This window comes from Typopeltis vanoorti, chromosome 10, assembly GCF_054136105.1.
Source record: "Typopeltis vanoorti isolate ZY-2024b chromosome 10, IOZ_Tvanoo_1.0, whole genome shotgun sequence".
Taxonomy (NCBI): Eukaryota; Metazoa; Arthropoda; class Arachnida; order Uropygi; family Thelyphonidae; genus Typopeltis; species Typopeltis vanoorti.
The window spans coordinates 133,422,235-133,446,267 of NC_143558.1; the positions used below are offsets into that span (position 1 = coordinate 133,422,235).

The 24,033-nt window shown below is 35.0% G+C and overlaps 1 protein-coding gene across 1 annotated transcript; it reads right to left on the minus strand.

Moving 5' to 3' along the window:
* Positions 1-3,631: 3,631 nt before the first annotated feature.
* Positions 3,632-16,320, minus strand: LOC150102805 (uncharacterized). Its single transcript, XM_090399505.1, has 4 exons — positions 15,383-16,320; positions 8,884-9,012; positions 5,227-5,415; positions 3,632-3,643 (listed from the first exon to the last, which is right to left on the minus strand). The coding sequence occupies exons 1-4, from the start codon at positions 16,046-16,048 to the stop codon at positions 3,632-3,634; spliced, it is 996 nt and encodes a 331-aa protein (XP_090255631.1). The 5' UTR covers positions 16,049-16,320.
* Positions 16,321-24,033: the final 7,713 nt, after the last annotated feature.

Consider the following 24,033-nt stretch of genomic DNA (forward strand, 5'->3'; position numbering starts at 1 on the left):
TCTGGACGTGGTATTCTATGTTCCTGTTGCTCTCCTTCTGTGAGAGCCAATTGGTTTTTCAACCCTAAATACTTTTGCAGAACATTTAAATATGCTTTTACTTTTTCATCTGCATGTTTATTTCTTATTTTTAAAATAGCACTCATTTCATCATCAAGTGCATACAATTCACGCTCCTCTGGTGATTGGAGAAGCGTAAATTTTTTAAACATATTCATTTTCTAATAAGTGAAGTCAATAAAGGAACAATGATACTGCCTAATAATGGGAACAGTGCTCCTCCGTGCTGTAAAACCAATTTTCTTCTGGTTATGAAGGGAAGCGATTTGTTACTTAGTGCTCTTATAATTTTTTTTTTCCTTCGTAGGCGTGACTTTTGCTTGTTTTTTAGTGGAATATTTCCACATAATACATTTTTGCAAATTTCACAGAGTGTGGTGATTTGGCTGGAGGTGCAATGTTTTAAAGCATCATTTGCTTGTTTGGGAGAGGAATGAGATAAGTACTTGATGAGATATTCATAGCGTTTGAGTCTATCAGCCATTCAGGGATAAATACTGTATTGGGTTCTTCTCCTGGCAAAATCCGTGACCTCAAGCGTAAAATATCAGGTGTTTCCTGTCTAAAGTCTAAAACTAAATATGAGTGGGGTTCCCGTGTTGCATCTTTATAAATCTGAACTAACACGTTCGTTTGTCCTGGAAATACTTGGGAAGCTAAATGAGAAAACTGCAAAGAGTCTCGGGGATTTTTAAAAGCAATAACATAATGACTATTGAGAGAAATTGTACGAAAATGTGTACCTTTACAGAATAAATTTTGTGTCAGTAGAATGACACTAAGGTTACGGTGATGTGAACCTTTTATGAATACATCAGCTATTTCCGTGCTGTCCTTAGCCTGGTGAACCAAATCATCGATTATGAGTAAATTTCTCACATTAGAATCAAATTCAGGTAACTTCAAACCATTCACGAACTCTATATTGGTAAATTTTTTAAATTTATCTTGATTTTCACTGTAACAGTAAACGATTCGTTCCGGTGGTGGTTTGATTAGTTGATTACAATGTTCTATGAGAGACAACACGAATGTTGTTTTTCCTGACTGAGTAGCTCCCGAAATTATACATGTAAATGGATGTATGAACATATTGAAAATGATAACATAATAAGACTGTGATTGTTTTTATATAATCAGAGATCATGTAAAAACAAATAGATACTTGTTTTAATATCAAAAAAATCTCCTTGTCAACATTTTTTTTTTTTTTTTTAATCACAGTCACCATGTAATCATGCCAAGACGAATTTTCTTTTTTAATTCTAAGAAAAAAAAAAAAGCTATTGTGGAATAATAGTAACAATAACATTGATGTTAAAAATGTACAAGAGAAGGGCGACACTGCAAATCATCGTGTTGGGAAACAACCATGGATTTTTACCAACCAGGTAGAATGTTGTTTAGTTTTCTGTCCCATAGATGGCATCTTTTGCTTATGGGGTATATGAGTGTAAGGAATTATCCTTTAAAATACCCATAGGGAAAAGTGCATGTGTCTGTTGACACTATGCGCTTCGCAAAAGTGTATCCAAATCTTTTTGTTACTGAGGTCGTTTTGAGTTGACAGCTCCATTTGTCTCTGTGGACAGAAAATGGTACAGGAATTTGGATATTTTGTGGCTCACCCCTTACTGCTGCAATCATAGATTCCAGATTAATCTCAGTGGCCGCGCGAGAATTTAAAGTAATGCCTTTGCATTTGGTCACAATCTTACCCCTCCGCGTTCTGTAGGAATAAGATTTGGGGCCTGTGGTAACAAACTCAACAATAAAGTCACCGTCGAGTTCGTCACCTAGCTCCCCAAGGTAGTGACCAATGGACGGTGAGTAATCGCCCGGTTTTTCAATGAAAATCACAGAATCAGTATCTGTGTATAAAAGCCGTCTTTGCAAAGGTTCCATGACCTCGTATAACTTTATCCTACCGTAGGCAGCTACAAATGAGGAGATGACAGCATTCCCTTTCCTATTTTCAGGCTCAGTGCCTTCAACAGGCGAGTAGGCAACCATCATCTGCTCTTCTGAAACTAACCTGGCATCTTGGATAACTTTACTGTTATCTAAAAAAAGTTCTACGAGGTCTTCATAAGAGGAAATCACCTGGGTCTGAGTTCTTAACATTCTCATGCCAAGCCTTCCCCATAGAGAATTCAAACAAAGCTTAGCAAGTGAACGTTTACCAGGGTTTTTACTAATGTGCTCACTATTTAACATAACACCTTCCCTTAGCAAAAACTCGTCCAGATAAGCCTGTCGGTTTTGACCTTCAGGCCATCCAGATGCTTCCTGTTTCAGCTTCAGAAAGGTATCAATATAGTGAGCAAAGAAGTTTTCTTCCCCTTCAAATTTTTGAGAAAAATGCCACACCTCGTAAAATTCAATAACTTTATAACCGCGAGAACGTGCTAAATCTAACTCTGGACTGCACCAATAACCTGTAAATGATCGGTCCGTATGAGAGCATAATGGGGCCATTTCGGAAGCACACTTTCCACACAGGGGGAAGATTAATTTTTCGTTAACTGTGATGGGCAAAACCGGTAAAAAGAGATCTGTAGGTGCTTCCACTTTTGCATGGCAAATACCAAAGTATACCCCAGGAGAATAGTCGAAATTATCGATAATAACTTCGGGATGCCCCATAGGAAATACCTGGTATTTCATTACCCATGGATAAAGGCTATTGAAGTCCAAATAGCGAATAACTTCCCCTTCTGACTGAATTTTGTGATACATTTTGTAGCAGTCGGTTCTGCCACCATGTAGAGCACTACGAGGTAATATGGGATCTGGAATATTAAGAGCAGCAATAAAGGTTTTCAAGGCTGTGTTTTCAGAAATTTCTGCATTAAACTGACATTCCCAAATTGAGATAACGTCGAATCCTTGGCTACGAAAGTAGTTTTCGCGATCCTTCGTTTGCTCAAAAAGGGAAATCATGTCAGTGTTTCTGTATGGTTGGAATGTACTTGGTTTATAACAAAAAATACAACCATGGAAGAAGCAGCCGTAATATTCAAAAATTAAGCTTCCACATTTCCCATCGACAAAATAAGGTCCGATGCGGACTTCTCCCCCCACAGAACGTGCATGTTGTATGGTTATGTTGTTCTGTTGTTCTTGCCATTTGAGCCAAGCCAAAGCCTTTCGACTTTGCACGTTTGCCCCTATGTAACCCCGAGCAGGAAGTATGGCCAATGTGTTAGGTTTCAAAAAGTTTTGGAGAAATACTCTCAAACATACTCCTGCAATTGTAATGTCATGGAGAAAGGGATCAATCTGGGTGAGCTGTATGAAGAGAGTGCGAAAAGTGTTGCAACTGTCTCGCAAAACACGCACGTCATCTTTCGTATAAGCTAAAAGTTCCGCTTTCAGACAGTATTCAGTGTCTAGCCGATTTTCGTACCAAGTCTCGAACTCTGTACGAGTTTCTTTATTCATAAATTCCGGCTGGAAATATGATTTTTCGGGGATGACTCCACGATAATCCAGAGAATCGGATGTGTGAAACTTATGAGGAAAGAAACCCTTACGAACTTCTGGGAGATCAAACATAGCAGGCAGTTTCCTAAGAGCGACACTAATGTAGGAAAAACTGTCAAGAAATATGATGTTTAAAGGGTCATAATAGATAGCAAGTATCTTCGATCCGTCAAACACTACACGGGGTTGGAAATTTTTTGAAAAAAGATATTCCAAAATAAAATACCCGTCAAAACCACGAAAATTGTGTGCAATTACACGAATATTTTCGTATTTTGGTTTGACAGTCCGAAGGATTTTACCATCTCGATCTCTTTTCATAATATTCTTGACAGAAAACAGCTCGTCTAGGAATTGACCCACACAGTTTTCACCCCAAAACTCGCGTTCGTGACTACCGAAATCAGCTATACATAATACTGGTACATGACGATGATTTTTAGCTATAGTTTCTGTGTCAAAAAAAACCATAGAAACTTGTTTATTTGAGACCTCAGATTTTTGCACAAAGCATTTCTGTTTTGGGTGAACTGATTTGCAGTAGTTGCAGAAATTTTCAGGTGGACAGACGTGACTTTTATCTGTAGAGAAAGTAGCCAAACACTGTCCGCAACGATGGAGTTTTGAACAAATATTATTTTGTATGTGCAAATTCAGACATTCGTTGCCGTAGAAAAATCTATTGCACGACTTGCACAAAAGGAGGTCCCGCACACTATGACTGGCGTTTGTGCGACAGCGGATGCATATGTTTTTACATCTATGCATTTTCAAATTGATTGGATTTTTGAATGATTTTATGCAACTGGGGCAATAATAGTTATTCCCAAACAGAGCTGGCACGCTACGCACTAAATCATAATGAGAGTTGTGGTATAAAAGACAGATCTGTTTACTTGCATTTGGGCCCCGAAATACCACAGAAAAATCAGCATCTGCTGAAAAAATTACGATTTGGTATTCCGGAGTCAAATGCTTTTGAAAGAGATCTGCTTCTGGAATACCGCAAGAAATGAGCGGAACCCCTGCAATTTTGTGCAAAGTTAAAGCCCTCTTTGTTTGTAACTTTTTACGATCTAAACGCACTTGTCTGTATGTTTGGGCATCATCACTTTGTGCAGAAACACCCAGAACAAGTGCTCGGGCCATGCAAAGATTGTCTTTGTTGTTAATTTCCACAACAGCTCTTTTGATTTTCATAAATTCATCCAGGCTAAGCAGCGTTCTTCTTTTAACATTGGTTCTGCCACCACCATTGTTACTGATATTGATAAGAATGACGTCGATAATCAGATCATTTGCCAAAAGAAACTCACGTTTCGATTGGGCGACAGCATAAAAAGCATCAACTATTCTTTTGATAGTTAGTTCAGAAAGCAACATGAACGGTAAGTTTATGTTGCTTTCTAAACTGGATGCACTAACGCCCAACCGAACGTGAGAAAAAGTTCCAGAACCCGATAAACGCTGAATGATTTCATTAAGCATATCTCGAAAAATATCAAAAAAACACTCTGGTGAAAAGAGTTCCAGATCACGAAATCGAACTTGATACTCTAATTGTCGAGTTTGATACTTGATAGATTTACGTGATCGGGCCACCGAAACAGTATAAAAGTCCCTGTAGAGTGAGGGTTCGATAGTAGTAGACGTAGAGAGTTTAGTTTCACATCCAGTAACTGAATGTGAATCATATAAATTTTGGGGAGGGTCGCGACTTCCTCCAGCCACACCAGCGATTGTTATATTAGAATTAATACCACGTCCTGTGATTTCCTCATTTTCTCCAGTCAAATCTACCTCTACAATGGTAGGTTGATGGTTGAATATATTCCCATTACCATCAACGAACCGAATAACAGATGATCGCTATTAAAAAAAAATAAAATAAAATAAATTACTTCTAGGTTTCAGAAATATCGTTTAGAAATAAAAACTCAAGGTGATTTTAGCAATTTCAATACTACATAAGAGTTTCACTAACACACTTTTACTAAACATCAACCCTCAAAATTTTCCCCAAAAAATCCTAATAACCAAAATAAATTAAATGTTACTCATCATAATTTATTAGCAATTTCGACACTATGCGATGGTTTCACTATCACAATATTACTAAATAACCACACTCAATATCTTTTCCCAATAATAATAAAAAAAAAAAAAAAAAAATATATATATATATATATATATATATATAATGACTTATGGGATTTCACTAAAAACAAAACAGATTGAATATCATAAACATGATTTTTATTTTTCCATTGCAAAAACCACCTTATAACTTTATAGACAAAAATCGCTAATGTAGTCACTAAAATTCAAATGACATTGCTATAAAATGACAAAATTAACTTACCTTTTCTCCAGAAAAACTCATTTTCAAACTACAATCTTCTGAATGCATACCAAATTACCAATACTAGAAACTCAAAGGAATACAACCAAATACTACTAGAAAGTTACTACTAGAAACTCAAATGGAACCACCCACCCACCCCATTAGTCTATTTATAAAAAATCAGAACCAATGGAAAACCAATAATCACAACATGTGACAATGAATAATTTAGTTCTCAACGATCACTCAAGGTCAAATTACGAACCTTTGCTACCCATCAGTAGGGTATCACCTCGAAAACACTTAGTCACAACATTAAGCTGGAGTGCAATATTTGTAGGATAGGATGTGATGCGAACAAGTCAGGTCTCAAAGATCACATGAGGTCATTTACAAATCTTTGCTACCTAACACTATTGTAAACATTACTCACATGAAAGCTTGACTAATACACTACCCTGGAAATATTTTACCTTTGAAGTAAGCGCTATATACGGGTAAGAAAAGAACGATGACTGGCTGACCGGAAATGAGTCACTCAGTTATCTACAGATAAGTTTAATGAAAATTAACAGTGTGGGAAAATAATTCACACACAATTTATTTATTTATTTTACTCAGTTATTCTGGTTATAATATGTAGTTAACTGAATTTTAAAAAGTAAAACCTATAATGAAAAAGTCAAATGGATTTCAGAGTTGTGTTTGTGTTCTGTGCTGTGAATATATGTTAAAAATCAACAATTTGGAATATTCAGAAACCTAGATAGTACTAATATGTTCTCATTCTGGAAAGAAATGTAAGTGAATTTTAACTTAAACATAACAATTGATAATTGTAATACAATAATCAGTGGTCGTATGTTTTTAGTAAACGTAATTCTAAAACTGAACGTTTTTTTTTTTTTTTTTTTTTTTTCCCATAAGAATAATCACAGGGTATATTAGAGTACCAACATGGACACATTAGCGAGTTTTCATGTCTAAAGTGTATGTGAAAGAAAAGTTACGCCATGAAAAACACCATTTGCATTGGTGATATATGTAAATTCAATTCCTATTTCTTGCATATGGCAATGTAAATAATATCTGTGAAATAAATATGTAAACTTAAAAGAACAAACAGTGTCTTTGATGTGTTATGTATGTTTAAGTAAGAACACTTTTGAAATAACCGTGAAAACACACACGATTTGTTTATTTATTTATTTATTGAACTTTAAGATCTTACTTTTAGACAAATCAAAATATCCAGATGAATTATGAATAAAATATGAACTTGATTAGAATATGTATATAGAAGAAAATACAGATGAGGTATGGAAAAAAAAAAAAAAAGTATGTGTGTTTGAGTGACATCAGTATATAATTAATTATTCAGAAAAGCTCGAAAGACTGCCGCCATCACGACTTACTCTAAGAATACCCACCCTTTAACAGGAAACAAATACCCCAAATGTATTGGAAAATAAAATAAAATAAAAAAAAAAAAAAACGTATGTTTGAGTGACACCAGTATATAATTAATTATTCAGAAAAATCTAATCACACCCGCCATCACGACATACGCTAAGAATTCCCACAGACGACAATGACGGATGTGTGTCACCCTGGGAAAATTCAAAGATATCTTATCTCAAAACATAGCCCACAATTCCATAGCCAAACCAAAATACCGCACAAAGACATAACGTCACGATTCTTATCTCTAAATATCACCCATCATACCACGTGATATTTCTGACAGAAGGGGGGCCCAGCGAAATTCCAAACTCAATAACAACAAACATTCGCGTCACGATTCCTTATCTTATCTTGATCTTGATCTGGTCAGAAGTGTCCACCAATGACAACACGATTACTTATACACTAATATATTTCCCTTTCCATTCAAAACAATAACGTCACTTATTTACAACTAACAAATGACGTCACTTATCTACATCTCATAACAAACATTCACGTCACGATTCCTTATCTTATCTTGATCTTGATCTTGTCACTAGTGCACCACCAATCACAACACGAATCCTTATCTCTAATATATCTCCCTTTTCCATTCAAAACAACAACGTCACTTATTTACAAATAACAAATGACGACATTTATTTACAAATAACAAATGACGTCACTTATCTACATCTGAAAACAACACACACCCACCTCACCATTCCTTATCTTATCTTGATCTTCATCTTGTCAGAACTGCACCACCAATCACAACACGAATCCTTATCTCTACCATCACCCATAATCCCATACGCGAACCAAAACACAACAACAGAAGCCAGTGACACACTTGCCCACACGGAAATTCCAAACATTACACACCCATGAAGCCATGCACACAATGACGTCATCAACCAATCACGTCACGATTCCTTATCTTATCTTGATCTTGATCTTGTCACTAGTGCCACCCCTACTACTGAGCTCCTTTCTTACCTTTTTTTTTACTCTTATGGAAAGTAAAAAGAAGCGAGAACACATCCCTTTTAACTTCACTACTTGGAAAATTAATCACACACGAATTAGTGATGAAGTCTTTTTATATCATCACGCAGTTTTTATTCCAGGTGTATCAACTTGATTTGATTTTCATTTTTAAAGGATATAAAAACAGACACATACTTCATTTTTCAAACTCTTGTCACCTCAGCATAAGATAGCGTTTATAGCTATGAAAAAGAATGGTTGAATATCATTAAGATTAAAATAATTTAACATGATAGCCTACAGTGACTAGAAATGAATTGGCATTTTATTGTAAATGGAAATGGGTTTTGTCCCTCTGTGCTGGAATTAGTTCAGCATTACAAAACAGGCAGTATTTTTAATCTAGTTCAGCATTTCTTATCATTGCTACATTCCCCATTATCTGAGGCAATAGTTTCTCTTTTCTTCTTCCAAACACACGAACAGCAGACGGAATGAGTCAACGGCATGGTATCGAATTGTGAGTAACCAGGGGGAGGAATATCAAAGAAACTTACTGAGTTTCTGACGAATACTTTTTCGAGTCCACACGTCGTTGCTTCTTTGCAAATATTATTTAAAAGTGTTTCATTGCGACCATCGATAAAGAAAAACAGTGCTCCAGGCTTCATGATGGTGAATATTCGCTACAAAGAGAAAACATACATTAAAATATTTAAAATTCACTGAACGAAAATGAAAAAAAAACGAAAAGTTTTAAAGCTATTTGAGTTTCGTAATAATTCACATATTTCATTCAAATTATCAATTCATTATTAAATAAAAGTACTTTTTACTGTAACTGCTAAACGAGCATTGTTGACCAGCGAAAATTTTATCTTTTCACAATCATTAGAAGGCTGCACAGAGCGATACCCTTTCATTCACTTAAACCGCTTGTTGAATTTTGAAAATTTGTAGAGTAGAGATGATCCTTAAAATACAACAATGCTTTTTGGCGTCAACAGGTTTGCACCATTTGACATTGCATTTGTTCAATAAAAACAGGCCAATGCTTAGAGACGTTGACCGCTAACGCTGGGCATGGAGAAAAGTACTTAGGGGCTCTCGGAAGTGAAAAAAAAAAAAAGGTTCATGGGCCCTTAAAATAGCGGGCACCCGGGAATCTTACCCTCCCCCTCCTTTCTCCTCGGGTCTGCGAATGTTATTATTGTACTTGCAGCATAACTTCTGCTTGCCGGTAAGTTTGTTGGATTCTGATTATGTAGAGATTAGAGTAATTATTATTTGCTTCAGAATCCAACATGATCTTCCATCACAATGGCTAGGCTTGTAAATATTATTTAATGTATATAACTTATTTTAAAATTTAATATTCATATAACTGCCTTAATTTTGTCTAATATTTAATTATTTAATCAAAGATATATGTATGAATAATGAAAAGACTGTATTAAATATTAATAAGTTATTTTATTTATTGTTATGTCAATATTATAAGAACTTGTATTTGTAATTTAATTACGCATTTATTGAAATGCAAATATTCTATTTATTCTTGTTTGTGAAAGTTTAACGTTATGTAATAACTGAATGTAGTTGTATAGCCTAATGTAACATTCGCGAGAATGTTTACGTTTATCGGTTGTCATAGAGACGCGTGAAATAAACGAGCGTGAGTGGAAGGGAGCGTGGGCTAAATAAGAAGAGAAAATATATACGTAGTAGGGGAGTCGGAAGGGAATTTTGGAACTAAAAGGTAGCAAGGAGATAAACTAGAGAAGTAGAAGTAAATAAAAGGTTCTTAAGGGTAGGAGTTGAGTGGATATTTTTTTTTTATAAGTGAGCAAGGACGAAACGAGCTTTATAGTTAGCTGAAAGTATAATCAGCAGTAATAATGAAAAACGAAATTAATACTACAATCGGATAAAATAAAAAGCTGGATGTTTAAGGAAGAATTCTGAATGAACCCGGCTATTCTAGAATTGTGGCTTATTTCCGATTTGCCCTAAAAAGAACCTCACGGTGTTTAATTAGTTTATGAGCGGTAACGACGATAGTTGAAGTACCCTGTAATTGAAGTCTAGAATTCTGAAGTGCGTTTGATAGTGCTTTAAGTATAACCGTGGATAAGTCTTGTAGATGAGTTTTTATTAAGTAAGATAAATAAGTTCCAAAGGTTTGCTCACAACATAATTGATGTATTAGGAACTATTTCCGGTAAGGTTTATCATAGTGTATTATTTCTATGCTTGAAGAATTGTGTGTTAATTACGCTATGCTTAACGCTACCTTAACTGTGGAAACTCTTTGTGAATGAGAGTTGGAGATAAGAATTGTTTGAAAGATATTTTCAGCTATTAGTGCTTGTAATATTTTGAACTTATAGCATGACTGAGAATTGTGCGAAAACTGACTAGATTGGATGTTCCATTATATTAATTTAAGTGTAGAAACTTTGTAACTCAGAAGCTGAGAAAGTGTATGTTTGGAAGGTTGAACTAAAAACGTTCTCTTTTTCAATGTTCTGTTCTAATCCGCCATCTTGTTACTAGTCACTTTCATAAATTAAAACACAACTAATTGTAAATTGATCACCAATCCAAGGGTAAAGAAATTTCTATTATACTGCGCCACTCTATCCTTAGATAAGTCTATATGAAATAGTACGATCAATTCAAAGTTAGTTGGCAGTCTTTTCATTCATTCAGGCCGAAGTATTTATTTTCTTTCTGGGATTCCCGCTAGATCCGAATTTTTGTGAACGGTGCAGTAAAAAGAAATTCAGGCAAATACAATAGTTAGATTATCAAATTAAACATTTAATATAGGTTACATAACACATACATAAACATTACTTCTAATTTTTATAGCAGAAACAAGTCAAACATTAAGTTTAGATAATCACAATAGCACAATCTTCCAAGTCTTCACATGTACTTTCTCAGCTTCTGGGTTACAAAGTTTCTACACTTAAATTAATATAATGGAACATCCAATCTAGTCAGTTTTCGCACAATTCTCAGTCATGCTATAAGTTCAAAATATTACAAGCACTAATAGCTGAAAATATCTTTCAAACAATTCTTATCTCCAACTCTCATTCACAAAGAGTTTCCACAGTTAAGGTAGCGTTAAGCATAGCGTAATTAACACACAATTCTTCAAGCATAGAAATAATACACTATGATAAACCTTACCGGAAATAGTTCCTAATACATCAATTATGTTGTGAGCAAACCTTTGGAACTTATTTATCTTACTTAATAAAAACTCATCTACAAGACTTATCCACGGTTATACTTAAAGCACTATCAAACGCACTTCAGAATTCTAGACTTCAATTACAGGGTACTTCAACTATCGTCGTTACCGCTCATAAACTAATTAAACACCGTGAGGTTCTTTTTAGGGCAAATCGGAAATAAGCCATAATAATTCGGAAATAATTGCATTGGTTACAGGAAAATTCACCGAAAATTTTAAATTTTCGATAATGTTATGGTAAAAGTAATCCATTTAGAACAAAAACTGAACCGTGCAGACAGCTTCTTGTACCAACAACTTCTACTAAGTCATTTAAGTCAGAGTTTTTGTAACACAGTACATAATTTGGACACATTATTTCATTGTCTCCCCGAATATAGCTGAACTGAAAACTGGAACGGTTCGACATTTTCTTGTAAAAGTTTCAAATAGCGAATCTGAGTAAAATTCATCCCATAATAATTGCTGTATTGAAGTCGCATATTGCTACTAGCAACAATAATAATAATAATGAAGCCCGCATAGTTCAGTCGGAAAAACGAAGCAGTTCAGTTAGAAAGACCTGGGTAGTTGGATCCCATTTACGCATAATTTTTATCAGTCCTGTTCTGCTAAAGGTAAGTTAGCAGGCATAATATAGAATATACGGCTGGGCTTTTCTTCCGGAAACAGGCAAATCAGTCCATGAACAGACATGAAACAGTTATCGGACAAGAAAGACTATAAGAACCATATTGTTCTATAATTTTTCCCTATGAAAGTAGCATTGTAATCTTATTCACGGTTCAGTTTTTGTTCTAAATGGGTCAATTTTCTCATAACATTTTCGAAAATTTTAAATTTTCGGTGAACTGTTCTTTCGATGAATTGCATTTGCGACGAATTGTCTTTCGATGAATTGCCTTTTCGATGAACTCTCCGGATACCATAACACCCTTCCTAACCACACTCTCTTGGACTAGGGCCATCCAGTTTCCATGGATGGCCTCCTAACTATAACTATGCTTTTTTTTATTGTTTTCTGTGAGGAGTAAGGTTTTTCTATGTGCCTCCCCCCCCATAGAGAGTGAGGCCTTCAGCTTGCGCATCATGCGCCTAATGGTAAATGCGGCCCTGAATATATATATATATATATATATATATATATATATATATATATAGAACGATGATATATATGAAACTCCGTAGATATGGAGAAAATATATGAGCGATATTATGCACAGACTGATTCAGAATCTATGCTAATTATGAACATTTCCAATTACCCTCCCCCCCATCTCTCCTATGAATTATAAAGAACTGCTCTAATTTTCTACTAAAAGTTTTCACTAGACAGTAATCTATTTTTTCATTTTAACGTTTATTAAAATAAGAATACCAAGAATATTTGTTGTATTGGGCGTATTTCTTTGTGGGTGGGTGTTGACATTATTCCCAGTTAATAAAATAAAATATATAATAATAAACAAATTCAGTAGTGGAGTGGCAGTTTGTTTCTTAAAAAATTCAAATACTGACAATGTTACTGCGACTGGAAATAAATTTTTATATTTTCATCATCACAACCACTAGACAATAATCTTCTCTTGCCAGGAAACACTTTGGTCTCCGAAATACTAGACAATAATGTTCTCAGCTGGAGGTAAAGGATAAAAGCTTAGATTACTCTCAATGCTATTGAGAAAGAATGGTTGTATTCCTTCAGAAGTCGCATTAAACAGCCTCAAGCAGTTTCGAATTAATTCATCTATATTGATTGTAGATGCAATTTCATGCTCTATAGATATTATTGTTATTAGACCAGTGAGTCGTTTCTGAGCCATCGTAGAGCGAGTGTAATTTTTTTTTAAGGTTTAATTTTGAGAAACTCTGGGGGGAAAATTACGAAATTATGTAGGATCATCATCAGCAGATTGTCTTGACTTATTTAATTTTTTGGTTTTTTAATTAGTAATCAAGGTTTTACCAATTTTTTTCGAAGGTTTTTTCCCCGAAATATGTAGCAAAATCTGGCTCCCAGAAGCTCGCCTAATGGTAAAACCGGACCTTTGAATAAGAATCCAGCATTTCTCTTTTTTTGTGGGGGAAGGACCTACCTATTAATCTGCTGATGTTAAAAAAAAAAATTATTTTCGGTATCGTTCATAACACAATTGTTACGAACGAAAAGCGCTTAAGTTAGGGAGCATACTCATGCATTTTATTGTACTAAAAGTACATAGCTATTTCAAAAATTGCCACCGATCTTAACTAGCTGAAATATCTTTTATAAATATGCAGTCATTTCTTGTTTGTACTGATATGCCAGATAATGATGATAATAATAATGATAAGAAAAGATGCGGTACTTTCATTGAGTGGAGATTATCAGAATGAAGTAATTTATAATGTACTTTCTTTGTGTGATTTTAGAAAAGTGCACATCATTATTTTCTGGCTATTACTGTCAACTGAACATCGGAAATAATGGAAATGACTACCTATAGGGGATTTGTAATGGTTTTGACCTCCTGACTTAGAAGAGTGAACCTGTGTTACTTTGGATTTCCTTAATTAGGAAATTCAAGCGAATATTTTGGTGATTTCCAAGATAGATGTATGCTTACAGCTTCAGATATACTGCTGCTGTTTGAGAACAACTCTTTTCATATATTTAGTAACTCTTTCCGCTTTTATGAATGTGATATATAACGATCACAGATGCTATGTGCTGAAAAAAAATGCAAATATAATACATGAGGGTTTATTTATTTTCATTTACAATATAAGAATAAAAATTGTTGCGAGGTAAATCAGCTAGATATAAGAAGCCTAAAGTGCTTAGAAATTTGTGCTGTCAATTCGTTTTAACATCTCTTTCTCTTGAATACCGTTTCGAAATGCACTATTGGACTTTTCTTCTAAAAATACTTTCTCCAGAGCCATATAGCAGCGAAGACAGTTTCACAGAGCACACTACACGTTTTGACTTATCAGGTCCATTGAAGTAGTTAAGGATGTATGGATGATTGGGTGGGGATGCAATGTGCTTTTATTTATTTTTCGGAAACGAAAATCACAAGTGCGCAAGCTTTTTTCACCCTGGCCGCGTATGGTGAAATACCGTAAAAAGCAAACATTCCGCGTGTGCTCGGCCGAATATGCACGCAAGCGACCGATCGTAACCAGAGGCACATAGGGAGACCACGCCGCTATGCTAGTCTCCGACGGAGAGAGAGAGATACGAGTGTCAATGTGATGCAACTTCCGCTTCATCTCCCTTCCGGTGACATCACTTCCGGTAGCGAACGGAGACGAGGTGCCCGCTCACGCATTAATGCGTCCGCTGCGGTCTCCCATTTTAAAGAACCAGCCGTTTGAAGGGAAAGAGTCCGATTTTCGAAATGGATTAATTCCCAAACCTGAAACGAGCCTCAATTTTATAAGTTGTGCTATTCTCACTGAAAGGTAACAAATTGCATGACATGCTAATATCGGAATTTAGATTCGAGACAATCTTTCTCACGCTTTGCCGAATAATCAACGTATTGTGATCATATGTAGGGTATCTTAGATTCCTAAGTGATGTTTTAATTTTATAGATTTTTTTTCTTTATTGCATGTAAGAAAAGCCACCTTCACCGAAACAGTACCCCATTCTCAAATATTGTTGTTATATACGGTTTGTGTAAAATGGTACTCTGAACCAGCCATACAATACAGCATTTGTCAAGAGAGAGACGTATGGATTATTTACAGAATACACTTTCTTTACATTACCTTAAAATGAACCACATAGTTATGCTTACCTCAAGCATGTAACATGCGGCAGTCATCACGTGTCCCCCTGAAACGACTGACAGAAATTTCACCATCGTTATAATGTGTGCTTCGCGAATGGCATTCGTTGTATCTTCCTGGAAGGCTCTCAGCAAATCCTGTCCAATGTATGACTTATGAATAATTGTTAAATTTCTCCCAATTGGAAACTTGGAGTATATATAACTCGTCAGTTGCTCAAATATTGATTTCCATTCCATGTTCACATCAATGATGGTTGCATTTACAGTCGTGTTAAATAAAAGACTTGTGTAATATAAGCAAACTAAGAAACCGCAGATATCAGTACCTGGGCCGCCACCGAGAGAAACAATATTCACACCGAGCTCCTTTTCATCTAGGCACTGTTCCAGATCATCTCGATGACACCGCGTCAACACTCTGAACTCTTTCACTGTAAGACAAGTGTGGATTGATCCATACAGGTACAGATAAGCGCAACGGATCGCTGGTTCACTGTAATCGACGTGGGCCTGATTATTTGCTAGCTTGAAGCGTTTATGTGCAGATCGCAAAGTTTCTATTTTGTTGCTGACGTCACTATCAGAAATATCAAATTGCCTTTTTTGTATGTTAATGACATCTTTAAATAACTCCCATAAACTCACTGAAGAACGTAGAAATGTAATATCCATTGAATTTCTGGAGGGTGCCGCGTTGCTTTAGAACGTTGACTTCTGCTCGCGCTGTTACAATAAATAAGCATATACTGTACGAGTATAAGTGCTTGAGGATGGTTTCGGTTTCGAAATCAATGCGAACAGTTTCCGTTTGCAACAGGATATCAGCCACACTGTGATTACTCTATAACCAGCATGTTACAGCGTAATCATTTACATCTCCAATTCGATCAATGCCATAGCAGTAGCAGCAACAATACCCCGGTTATTATTAATGTAAGTCAAGTCTCCGCCTTTAAGTTGCAGTCAACCTCTTGCTTCCTCAGCACGTGACTCACTTTTTACACGTACCACGTATTTTTAGGAAATATAAATTTATTCATATGGTTTCCCACCATATCAGTCTTGCGTATTTGTATTATCTGTTTCCATGTTTAATTTGCCATGTTCATTAAGTTGTACCTAAACAGCTGAAATGTTTTACTAGTTCACTGTCTAGAATACAATTAAGATTATTCACAATCTTCACCTTTTTTTATTGCAATTTCATAAAAAAAAAAAAAAAAAAAAAAAAAAAAATATCTAAGCAGTTGACGGCCTGGTTGGCCGATTGGTTTGGGTATCTGTTCCAGCCAAGAGGCTCCGGTTTTCAGCCCCCCTATGGCAGGGGTGTTCAATCCATCGATCGCGGAGCGATTTTTGGTCGATCTCTTGTGTATTCCTCCCTACTTACAAATTTAATTAAAACTGAAAACATTTTATTTATCATTATTTTTATTATTTTTAATTCGCTTTAAGTGTATTGCTATTGTTTAATTATTTTTCGTTAAAATTGTCAAATCAATAATTTTCTTATAAGTCCGGGTAAATGAATTAATTTGGATCAGTGGAAGTCAAACAGCGAGCCGAATGAATACGATTATAAGCAAAGTGTAAAAACTCGATTGTAGCTTAAATATTAAATATTCCAAAGCACACTACATCGATTTTTTACTTAGGTTAAGTCCCATGTGAATATTGTAAAAAAATTAACTTTGTTTCTCTCGGTATAGTTTGTTATTTACAAAAAAGAGTTATTTACAAAAACATCTAATACAAATTAGATGTTTTTGTAAATAACTCTTTTGAAGCTAACTGTATATACTGCTTTAATAAGAATATGTTAGAGTGTTGAAAACAAAAGCAATGTTTTTTCGCCGAAGCTACATGGCGGCATTAGAAAGATTGTTATTGAAACTTGTATGAGAAAGGCTTGCAGGCTCTAAGCGTAAACATCTCCGAAGTCAGTCAGAAAGCGTTCAAACAACTTTTCGATGGCCGGCAACTTACAATCAAAAGAAAGCGGAGGAGAACAAAAGGCGTGCCGAACTTGAAACTTAAGATGAAAGACTCATACCGATTCTTTGGGGATTTTCAAACTTCATGCGAGGTCTCAGAAGAGGCCTAATAAAAAGGGACTGAAGCAAGCAGAAGGGATCCCGGTTCCAGAATTTCTGTCAGAGAGGAGGCCGCGCGGTCCAGAGTCGCCGTCAGAGAGACTGCCCACGTTGCACGATTGACAACGTGGACAGGATCCACGTTGCTTGAGAGAGGAGTTTCCCGCTTCCAGAAAGGAGCTTCTCGGTTCGAGACGTCTCTAGAGAGTGACTACTTCTAGGCCGCAGACAAGGTTTCAAATTGCCGAAAGGAAGAGTTCCAATTGCCTGAGAAAAGTTTCCAGGCCAGGTTAATGTCAGACATTCACCAGTGTGTTGCGTTTTCATTACAATTTGATGAATCAAACGACTGCACTGATATTGCTCAGTTAATGGTATTTATTCGCATGGTATTTCAAGATTATTCAAGTAAAGAAGAACTTTTGAAAATTATACCATTATTGGGAAGGATAGGGGAGAAGACATTTTTTCGGCATTTGATGAATTTGTGAAACAACACAAACTTCCGCTTTTTAAACTTGTGTCTTACTACTGGTGGTGCTCCTGCAATGATGGGTAATAAATCAGGCTTCATTTCATTATGTAAAAACGATGACAAATATCTAGATTTTTTAACGTAGATACCATATTATTAACCAACAACTACTGTGTAGTAAAAGAGTAAACACAAAAGATGTTTTGGATATTACATTTAAAATTATAAATTCTGTTCGAGGAAAAGCCCTGCAACGGCGGTTATTTAAATTACAGGCAGATGATGATAGGGAACTTCTGTCGTACAATAATGTTCGCTGGCTCAGCGGAAGTCAATTTATAGAAAGATTTCTTGTATTAATTAACGATATAAAAATCTTTCTTGATGAAAAAGGAGATAATTATCCACAATTGAGTGATAAAAGATGGTTGTTACACTTATCATTTTTAGCAGATTTCTGTACGAAATTAAGCAATTTAAATTTAGAATTACAAGGTAGAGATAAAAAATTTAATTGACATGTTAAGTTCAATAAAAACTCCAACAATACTTACTTTTATTGAAGAAAAATATAAATGACCATGAATTTAGACATCTCCCATATTTATTAAATTTTTTGAACAAAATCAAGAAATGCTTCGCTATGATTTAAACGAATTTATTTGTGAAATATAATTAGTTGAGGAAGAAATAAATTCAAGATTTAAAGATTTCAATAAAACTGAAATGATTGTATCTTTTATCAATAATCCATTTCAATAAAACGTGAACATCACAGAAATTTCAAATAAAATTAGTGGGCTGTTTGATATAAACCAAGCTGAAGTAGAACTTGAGATAATAAACAATCAGAATAGTTTACATTTAAAATCAATAAACAATGAAGTCATTTGGAAGTATGCACATGAAAAATTCCCAATATTAACTGATATTGCGCGAAAAATTCTGTCGTGTTTCGGATCGACATACTTGTCAGAATCCGCTTTTTCAAATATGACCGTCATAAAAAATCAATTAAGAAACCAAATTACAAATGATCATTTGGATGATTGCCTGCGATTGGCCACTTCTTAATATCAACTTCACTATGAAAATATTGCGAGGTCCAAACAATGCCAAATTTCACATTAACGTTTTTCTTTTTTTTATTTTTTTAATCAACCAGCATTTCCTGTAACTTGTGAGTTTGTAATCAAGCTGTTATTTTTTCTAACTTTGGTTTTCCAAAATAGAGAAATAAATAAATAAATAAAAAAAAAAAAAAAAAAAATATATATATATATATATATATATATATATATATATTTTTTTTTTTTTTTTTTTGTTGTATTAAAATAATTAAGTGATAAATAAATTTTTAAATACTCAAAGTTTTTAGTTGTGTATTTTTTTAAGTTGTTTATTTTTAGTTGTTTATTTGTGTGCGTAATCAGATATCAAGTTGGGGGAACGTGATCTATATAAGAGAGTAGATCGCCAAATAACTTTTTATAGAAAAGTAGCTCTCGTAGTAAAAAAAGGTTGAGCACCACTGCCCAATGGGCATGGTGGTTGTATGCGATTGTCTTTAGATAGATATACTGTATCTTCATTGACTAGTGTGACATCCCCGCCACACTAATTGGAAGTTTTAAGTGGCTTTGGAATAAAAAAAAGTTCTGTTTGGTTTCTACAGCAGGATTTCCAGAGCAGGTAAAGAAAAATGAATAAAAATACAAAAAAAATTATAAATTATAAAAAGTAATATAACAACAACCAAAAAAAAAAAAAAAAGTTCAACTACGGTAATAATGTAACGAAGATTACAACTTTTCGTAGTGGGAGAGTCGCATAAAAATGGATATTAATTGTTTATTGACTAATATAAGACTCGATATAAAATTCCTTAGTCAATTGAAAAAGTTCCAGGTTTGATCTCTGGTGTAGCGTGTCCGTACTAAGTAAAAAAAAAATAAAATAAAACGAAATAAATTTTCTTCATTAGCTGTCATTTTAGAGATAAACACAATGTGACATTCCCCCTTTTAGAAAACCTTAGATTAAAATCCCCTACAGGATGCAAGGGAACTTTTCTAAAGGCTTTTCGCTTGAAAACGAGTTACCCTTTTTGAACGAGACAAAACGGTCAGTAAAACTGCGTACTTAATGACCTAATATACCGACCTTGTAGCCATACTTTAACCGCATTTCCATATAGTTGATTTAATTAATCATCTGTTTCTAATTGACTCATTTTATTTGTTCCATACCAGGGGCGGCTCGTACATCGGAACTGCAGCACCTCCAATTTTTATCGATATATAAATATATTTATTAATTTATTTATATTTGCTTGCAATATTTAATTTCATCATCAACAATCCTATACAATTCTCTTATTTTGTATAAAAAAATAATAAAAATCAATCTTGTACCACTTAGGAGGGCGAAGGACCCTAGCAGAACTGTTTACCACAGTGTCATGTTCATTTGCTACGCGCGCAAGCATACACACGTCATATGAGATGCGAGCTATTAGCGTAATGCGGCACTGTCCTTTGCGCAGTTCCACTGTTGTTTATATGCAGTTTGTGCAGTAGTAGAGTGTTCGTAGTGCTTATCGTGTTTACTCCGTCTCTTTAAATATTTGGACATTACAATTAAAGGATTTAATTGAATGTCCAAAAATTGTAAATCCATTCCTTTAATTACAATTAAAGGAATGGATTTTATTTTTAAGTAATTTTGAATTATACTAAACGGTATAATTTTATCGATAATAAACAATATTGTTTCATGAAACAAAACAAGAAGAATATATTTTATTTTTAAGTAATTTCGAATTATACCAAACGGTATAATTTTATCGATAATAAACAATATTGTTTCATGTTTTTTTTTTTTTAAATTTTTACCATAATTTTGATATTTTATCCAAACATGTATACACTGTATTTACAGTGTGTATGTATATTTCGAAAGTTGCAGCACCCCCCCCCCCCTCCACGATTTTAAGCCACGAGCCGCCATTCCATATAGTCTATTGGTCCCTTTCATGCGTTTTATTTTTTCATAAGTATTCATGGCCTCTGTTCAACTGGAGTAGCACCCTTACTCCGTGTATTCGCCTCCAAATCAATAAACACACAAGCAGCAACTGGCTAATGTTCATAATACATAATAAATGAACTCAAAACTCGCTGTACCTATGTTTCATGTCCTTCACCCTCACCACTTGGGAATGTTTTCCTCCTCCAGTTCGCCGTCCCCCAAACCTAAAGCCTTTGGCGGTTTAAAGATTGCATCAATAAGCGTCCTTCGCTATTCTCTTCGCATTAATCCCACATTGTGTTCTCAAGATTCTAAAATATAAGGTCGCTCTCTACTGAGATAGATTAGAACCCAACATTTAAATTTTGATAAAACAACGAAATAGTATTTGTTTCATTTATATGGAAAGAGTATTGTTAGATATATTGCTTTTCACCTTGTATATCACCTCAAGACAAGATATGGACGCCACGATTTCTTGGAGAATAGTCAACGATCGTCCTGAGCAGTCATCAATAAACAGTGTTCCAGGTTTCATAATGTTGAATATTTTCTGGAAAGAAAAAAAAAATACGAGCGTTTCTAACTTCATCCCATGGACAGTTTCGAATCCGATCATTTAGACTTCCTTAAAACGATGTGACGGTAGGTTTAGTAATTTATATCAAATAAGTCGGCCTGGTTGATCGAGTGGTTACCGTATCCGCTCTCCAGCCAAAAGGCTGTGGGTTCGAATCCTGCCGTGGGCATGGATGTTTGTGATTGTCTATGAAAGTAATGGTGGTCAGCGGTATTTGGCGTTGGTGTAGTTGGTGGATTGAGTGGGTGGTGGAGACAGAAAGTTGTAGGGTAGATGCTCTCCCTCAATGAGTCTTTGGACTCCCTGGAAGTGTCAGATAATAATAAAGTCGTTAGATTTGTTTATTGTTTGCACCGTAGCAGCAGTAGGTCGTTTATTCAATATATGACTAAGTTTTTTTGTTTTTTTTTGTCATTGCCAGAATATTAACTACATTGTGGTGTTTCTAAATTAGAAAGAAAATAGGAAACATTTCTAAACACACAGATATATTTATCCATTTTTTTAATCTAGAGAAAACATTAAAAATGCAACAAAATATTCACAATGTCCCAGTGGAATTCTGTTGCAACGGTGGCCTTCACTTTTTATGCCAGCAGCAAAGACTTGTCTGAAACTTGTACTTGGATGCAGTGTAACAGTGCAAGTTTAGAAATAAAGAATACGTTTTTATTCCCTATATCTTTGAAATAAACACTTTAGGTTAGACCAGCATTTCCAAAACTACGTTCCGCGGAAAGTGAATAAGTGTTCTGTGAAAAATTATCAAAATTAATGAGCCTGGAATGGTTTTAAATGCTGCAACAAGTTTATATTTGAAAATCAGACACTCTTCACTTTGCGTGTGATTTGTGCTATACAGGCCATTGACTCAGCCGCCCGCGGTTGTCGACATCTCCGAGCGCAAGTGAAGTACGGAGGTATCTATTCTAGGAAACGTGCGGTCACAAGCAAGGTCAATGCGACCCGGCACGCCTGTAGTGTGCGCTGTCGCACTTTTGCGATGCGACACACCTGCTTCGGCGATAGTTTGCGCTTAGCTTTACATTGAATACGAGACCGATGGTACTCGACTCTAATGAAGGTGTTCCGTAAAAATTTCAGGATTTGTGAGGTGTTCCATCGTAGGAAAAGTTTGAGAAACATTGGGTTAGACAATGGTTCATAATGTAATGTAAATATACAGGTCGACTAATGAAGAAATTTCCTATGTTTCGTAATTCTTTGTTGTACACTATAGGACAGTTTACTGTTCTGGTCGATGCAAGAGTGCTCAAAGCCTTAGTCGCTACGGTATTGATTAAATATACTTAATTCAGAGTGGAGTGGTCTGCAAATTCACATAACTTCTTCTTCCTTTCCTAATTTTCGATACGTCGTGTATCGACCTACGGACAGTTGCGTGGTCAATTTTTAATATTATGTGTCATTCAGTACAATTTCTAGACTGGATTATTCAATGATCCAAACTTTCTAGCAGGTCCTGAATAATATGTTTTAATCAGAGCCCTTATCAGTTTCTTCGTTATTGGTCATCTAGTAACCAACTTTGGGCCTTCACTCTTATTGGACTTATAATTCGTTGGCGATCACTATATTTTATTATTGTTCATTCATAGCTATTCTTTACAGGGTGGTTCAAAATTCCGCGTACAAACTTTGAGGGGAGGTAGAGAACATCAAAATCAACCATATACTGCTTGTCGCCATTTAGAGCATTATGGTAAGTCCTTAGCATACAAATCATAACGGTAGGCGACAGCATCTTCTTCCAAGGAAAGATTATTGAGATTATGTGTGCAGGAGCATGGAAATCTGATTCCATGATATTTCGAATTTGAGTGTAAAAGTCATTCTTTTCACGTCGAAGTCATTGAAAAACATCCAGTTACACTTAAAATCACTATGCTTCCTCACTAAACAACACATTATGCCAGATGGTAGAATTTCACTTTAAGTGTTCTTTCCAAACATTCAAAATAATAATGAACATGATATTGATGTTTCATTTTCTTCTTCAAATAGCCACACTCTTTATTAAGCGGACTCATGCAGCATCGTCTGAAGAGGTTTTTTTTCTGAGAACCCCAGTTTAGAGAAGTCATTCAGTATTTGGAGAGAGAAAAAATAAACTGCTCTCAGAAATATGAGATATTAAACACTAGTCATTAATTTTTGAATTTTTTTTTTTTCGTCTTTAAAAGAATTTAAAATATGCTGAGTTTTATTCATGAGATTTTTGATAAAGGAAAACTAAAAAAATTAAAACCATCCAAAGATATGTTAATATAAATACCAAATTTCAGTCAATCAATGAAGGATTGTTAATCGGTTCGAATTGTTTCGACAAAAATGCTCTAATTGAAATCAGAATTAAACTAGATGGACGTGTTCTTGCGTGTGTGTGTCTCCTAAATCCCAAATTTTGTAAATTTCCATCCAATCAGAGTGGAGTTATCGCTCTATAATTCGCGATGTT